The 6,487-nt window shown below is 41.5% G+C and overlaps 1 protein-coding gene across 1 annotated transcript in view; it reads left to right on the top strand.

Moving 5' to 3' along the window:
• Positions 1 to 847: 847 nt before the first annotated feature.
• lta4h (leukotriene A4 hydrolase) overlaps positions 848 to 6,487 on the top strand; it is a 14,585-nt gene continuing 8,945 nt past the window's right edge. The window contains exons 1-3 of the mRNA XM_078273260.1: positions 848 to 1,034; positions 3,778 to 3,908; positions 5,416 to 5,536. Coding sequence (XP_078129386.1) covers positions 888 to 1,034; positions 3,778 to 3,908; positions 5,416 to 5,536 — 399 coding nt within the window. The 5' untranslated portion in view covers positions 848 to 887. The remainder of the gene's footprint in view (positions 1,035 to 3,777; positions 3,909 to 5,415; positions 5,537 to 6,487) is intronic.

The raw sequence follows: 6,487 nt of genomic DNA, 5'->3' as shown, positions 1-6,487 counted from the left end.
ACAGAGACCAGTGGCACAGACCGAGTATCTAAATATTCTGGTCTGTAATGATACTATCTCTAAATATTATGTTCTGTAATGATACTATGTCTAAATACTATGGTCTGTAATGATACTATCTCTAAATACTATGGTCTGTAATGATACTATCTCTAAATACTATGGTCTGTAATGATACTATCTCTAAATACTATGGTCTGTAATGATACTATCTCTAAATACTATGGTCTGTAATGATACTATCTCTAAATACTATGGTCTGTAATGATACTATCTCTAAATACTATGGTCTGTAATGATACTATGTTTAAATATTATGGTCTGTAATGATACTATCTCTAAATACTATGGTCTGTAATGATACTATCTCTAAATACTATGGTCTGTAATGATACTATGTTTAAATATTATGGTCTGTAATGATACTATCTCTAAATACTATGGTCTGTAATGATACTATGTTTAAATATTATGGTCTGTAATGATACTATCTCTAAATACTATGGTCTGTAATGATACTATGTTTAAATATTATGGTCTGTAATGATACTATCTCTAAATGATACTATCTCTAAATATTATGGTCTGTAATGATACTATCTCTAAATACTATGGTCTGTAATGATACTATCTCTAAATATTATGGTCTGTAATGATACTATCTCTAAATATTATGGTCTGTAATGATACTATCCAGTATCCAGTATTCAGTTGACACACGTTCTCAAACTGTTGAACTATTCTCATTGATGAAACAGTAATTAATGCATACTCTTTTATTTTGAAAAGGCGTTTGCCGGATGTGTGTAGAGCGTGTTCCGGTCTCTATAACCGTGTGTGTAAGACCGCGCGCGGTTCACTTCTCCGTTGTTACCGGACAGATCAGCATGGCGGACCCGTGCTCCTTCTCCTGCGTCAGCAGCTGCGTCACCAAACACCTGAACCTGGCGCTCGCGCTGGACTTCGAGCGGCGCGTGATCAGAGGGAAGGTGGCGCTGACCGTGGAGGCTCTGCGGGACCGGTTCTCCGCTCTGGTACGGTACCGGGACCGGGGGGGACGCTAAGCTAACAGGCTAACTAACGTAGAAACAGATGGAGAACTACCCCTGTGATTGGTACATACACAAACATCAGAATCAGATTATTGGCCAGGTATTCTTACAGACTTCAGTAGGAGTTAACTCTCTATGTAGTCAACAAATACACATGTAGTACTAACATACTGTACAATAGAGACAACAATACACATACAGGCACACAATATACAAATATACAAATACAACATAATATCAAGACAAGTACACATGGAGCGGGGTGTAGAGTAGTGTGTACTACTGTGTGTAAGATACTACTGATCCGCAGTTCAGTAGAGTGATGGCAGAGGGAACATGTTAATATTATATAATAATAATAATAATAATAATAATAATGACCTTTATTGATACAGAGAGAGGAGCTTTACAGCAACACATTCACACAGTAACATCACTGGTGTAGTCTAACATATAGCAGTGGGTATACTGTATATATATATATATATATATATATATATATATATATATATATATATATATATGGAAGTTTTAATTTAATAACTGATTGATCATGTTAATGATGATTGTTTTAGCTGAAATGTTAGTTAAAGGGGCTAAAAGCTTGTATTTACTTTCACAAAAGTGCTCATTTATTATTGTTATTATTATTATTGTTATTATTGTTGTTATTATTATTATTATTGTTGAAATTATTATTATTATTATTATTATTATTATATGCAGTAGGGGCTCCCTGGCCTAAAATGGTTTACCTCCTGGTCTAGGGACATTAATTAACAGGTGTTCATCAGGTGTTTAATAAACAGAATATTATATATATATATATATATATATAGGACTCGTAATGAACTATACATGTGGCATTTATGTTTTAGATTTTAACTTTTAAAATCTGACGTCACATAGTTTCACTTTTCTGAAAGTTCTTCACTGCTCGTTGAATCTTTAATGGCTCAGTTTGTGAATGGAGTTTGGTGTGACAGATAGCTGAGATATCAGACTGAAGTCATGGCGGGCTAAACCGCTAACACAAGTTGAGAAAGAACTACAGAATTATCAGTCACATTAATGTCAAATATTTCTCTCAAACTCAGTCTTTTTGTAAAATGTTTTCCTTTAGCGTGTGTGTGTGTGTGTGTGTGTGTGTGTGTGTGTGTGTGTGTGTGCGCGCGCACACACACACACACACACACACACACACACACGCGCACACGCGCACACTTACAGCCTGGAATCTTTAAACGTGTGTGTTTTAACATGGAGTTTGGTGTGATGTAGATGGGTTCTGAGGTTTATTGGGGCTGTGCTGTCTGGACTTTGACCTGAACAGGTAACAGAACAGAGCTGACTCTCTGGAACTCTGCAGTTTAAAGACACACACACACACACACACACACACAGAGACACACACACACACACACACACACACACACACACACACACACACACACACACACACACACACACACACACACACACACACAGAGACACACACACACACACACACACACACAGAGACACACACACACACACACACACACACACACACACACACACACACACACACACACACACACACACACACACACACACACACACACACACACAGAGACACACACACACACACACACACACCCACTGACAGTATTTAAACTATTTGCCTGAGAAAATAAAAAGGTTTTGAGTTTTTCTTTTTTAATAATTTATTTGAGCAGAAGCTGATGTGATCTGGAGATAAAATGTATTTGATATTTAGGATCTCTGAGTCTGGTGGGACGTTATATAACGCTGCCCTTTGATTGGACGGTCCCGGTGGTTATCACGAGTCAGCATTAACGTCAGAACCTTGTTAATAAAGTTTTATTAGAGTGTTAATAAAGTTTTATCTTCTCAGACTTTGACATTAGAGATGCAGCGATAGACCGGCCGGTGTTCACGTGCTCGGCCATGACCGGCGAGCTGCAGGTCAGTCTGACACATGGTGATGTCATGCTGGTCAACGCTCCAATTAACTGACATCATAAGGTATATCAGTTACAGTTCTCAAGGACGCACGCACACACGGCCGCCACGGCACGGACGCCACAGCACGGACGCCACAGCACAGACGCCACGGCACGGACGCCACAGCACGGACGCCACAGCACGGACGCCACAGCACGGCCGCCACGGCACGGACGCCACAGCACGCTCTCTTTCTCTCAACGTCTCCGCCGTGTGTCGCGCTATTCTCCCACATGTAGGAACCTCGTGAATCAACCTGCAACATGTCAGCTGTTTGGAGATTCTTCAGCGTGTGTGCAGAACATAACACGTCTGCAATATGCAACACCTGCGAGGAGGAAGTAGGACGTGGAGGGACGACCCCAAAAACCAGAATCACATTTCTTTAGTTGATATCTGATGTGAAAAGAAGGAAATGGTTCTAACGTTGCTCTTTAGATGTGTTAATGTCCCACCAGGAGTCATTGATAGAGTTCTGTTTTATAGTGATCCATCATCTGTTCAACACATGTTCTATTAAAGGAAAGATAGACATACATGTGTGTGTAATGTGTGTATGTGTGTGTAATGTGTGTGTAATGTGTGTGTAATGTGTGTATGTGTGTGTGCTGTGAAGTGGTTAGAAAATATGGACTCGGAGCATCTCTATTATCATTAACGTCAGAGCCTGGTTAATAAAGTTTTATGAGAGTGTTAATAAAGTTTTTTATGTCGGCAGACGTTGGACAGCCGAGACCTGCAGATCGTCTCGGTGAGCGCTAACGGACAAGCGGCGCGGTTTACGATGGGCCCTAAACACAGCTTCAAGGGGACACCGCTGAACATCACGCTGCCCTTTGACCTCTCCAGGTGAACTCTCCTCAGGCTTTTCAAAATAAAAGTTCATTCATGCTTGTGTTGTGGAGCGCCTACTGGCTCCGTGTTTGTTGTAGAAAGGGTTTGAAGGGGTTGCTGATCGTAGGGGGGGGGGTGCCACTAGGCTGCCTGAAGGAGGCGCGCATGCTGTAGACCAGTGGTTCCCAACCTGGGGTCCGGGGACCCCTCAGTGGGGCGGCAGAGATCACAGGGGGGGGCCAAGTCTTTATCTGGTTTGAGGTTGAAGTAAAAAAAAAAATATGTGCACACGTTAAACAAATGATGATAATACACTAGAATATATAATGTATACAAAAGTCTGTATACTGAGCAGCCTCCAACTGAGCTTGAAGACGTAGATGTGACGTGAGCAACCTGTCTGAAAGTTGGAAGTCTTCTGGTAGCTGTGCCAAGAGAAATCTCAATCATTCCCAATCTAGCAGAGACGGAGAGCGTAGGTATATGTAAGGAGATAACATAGACACAGGCTCATTATTGATCACTAAAATGATAGTTAACATTAGTCATTACACTTAAACAGCTGATGGAAGTCCAAACTGCCTGAGAGCTTCTCCTGTACTATACGGTAACTCCTCTACTATGAGACAGGAAGTCTCGTGGTTATGACCCAATCGTTAGCCTATTGTTATAACAACGTCTGCTACGGAGCCATAACGTGAGCTACAAGGTAATGGAGCCTTTTATACATTGTCGTGTTTCTTTAGAAATAAACAACGGACAAATGGAGTCTTTAAACGCTTCAGATGTAAAGGTATTCTCTGTCAAAGTGACGTCAGAATGAATGGCAGTCAACGGGATGCTAACGGGATGCTAACGGGATGCTAACGGGAGGTGATGGCTTGGTAGCATCAACATGGCGCCATAGGAGCTACGGGTTGTGAGGAGAAGCAAAAATGCAGATTGTGATCGTATCAGGTACAAGGTGTCCTTTTGTAACATTTTTGGTCGGTGGTGTGCTGGGGATCAAAAAAGGTTGAAAACCACTGAGCTAGTCCACCCAGCATTCAGCATGGGAGGACAACCTGATCTGGTTGATTGGCATCTCTTTAAACCAATCACAATCATTGTGGGCGGGGCTAAGCTCCGGACGGAGCCACGGTGCCTCTGCTAAATAGTCTCAGGAAGGAACTGGTTTTGGTGGAACATGTGGACGTTCAAAAGTAGTTTTAGTCAGAGGGACAGATAGTCTAGCTAGCTGTCTGGATTTACCCTGCAGAGATCTGAGGAGCAGTTAACCATAGTCCTCACAAATCCACCGGAGGTTAGAACCCCAACACAGAGACAGAGGAAGGGGACGGACATCTGGCCTAAATGAGTGAAATAATTCAGATCCTGGAAGTGTAAATCTACGGCCTCACCGCTCCATGACAGCTTTAAGTGTCTCCTTCCTGTTTCCTGTCTAAGCACATTGTGAACTCTAGTTACTATAATATAGTGAGTATATATACTATACTATAAGTTGTGTGTGTGTGTTGGTCAGAGGGCAGCATGTGATCGTGGAGGTGACCTATGAGACGTCTCCGTCGGCGACCGCCCTGCAGTGGCTCACACCTGCACAGACTGCTGGGAAAACACAGCCCTACCTGTTCAGCCAGTGTCAGGTCAGTTCTCTCAATAAAGGTTCAAACATTCAATCAGTTCATCAACATCAAGGTGGTAGCAATGTGGGATACTTTACTGCAGTACAAGTACTCACACCACACTGTAAGAAAGGGGCATGAAAAGAAGTAAAGTAGTGTTTGTGTGTGTGTGTGTGTGTGTGTGCGTGTCTGTCTGTCTGTCTGTCTGTCTGTCTGTGTGCATGTGTTTGTGTGTGAGACTCAAGTAAAATACCTCAACATTTGGACTGAAGTACTGTACTGGAGTAAATGTACTTCGTTAGATTCCAGTGCTGTGAATGTGAATACTGATCCAGACACTAATAATAACCAGCATGGTGTTGTCATGCTCTGTGGTCAGATAGTTGAGACATTCAACGTTTCCTCATTACGTTAGGAAACACTTTGTTCTCTTTTCTTTCTGTCCGTTTCTGTTTTAATCCCTCCACATGACACACTCTCTGTCTCCATGTTTGTGTGTCTGATGAAAACAACAATCTCTGTACTGATTATTTACATGGAGTCTGGTGGAGATATGCTGGCTCTATACACACTAAAAGTCCTGATTATTTACATGGAGTCTGGTGGAAATATGCTGGCTCTATACACACTAAAAGTCCTGATTATTTACATGGAGTCTGGTGGAGATATGCTGGCTCTATACACACTAAAAGTCCTGATTATTTACATGGAGTCTGGTGGAGATATGCTGGCTCTATACACACTAAAAGTCCTGATTATTTACATGGAGTCTGGTGGAGATATTCTCTATACACGCTAAAAGTCCTGATTATTTACATGGAGTCTGGTGGGTTCAGCGCTAGCGATCTCAAGAGCTGTTTCATGTTAAACTAAAAGGTCTTTTAACTGAAAACTGATTGGAGATATTTTGGTAATCGTTATAAATGTTTTTGCAGGTTTTCTTTTTATTGATCTAAAGAACCAGTAGTAATA

This window comes from Sander vitreus, chromosome 17 (assembly GCF_031162955.1).
Source record: "Sander vitreus isolate 19-12246 chromosome 17, sanVit1, whole genome shotgun sequence".
NCBI lineage: Eukaryota > Metazoa > Chordata > Actinopteri > Perciformes > Percidae > Sander > Sander vitreus.
Note: the sequence above shows the minus strand (reverse complement) of the source record. Positions and strands in the feature narration are given on the sequence as shown.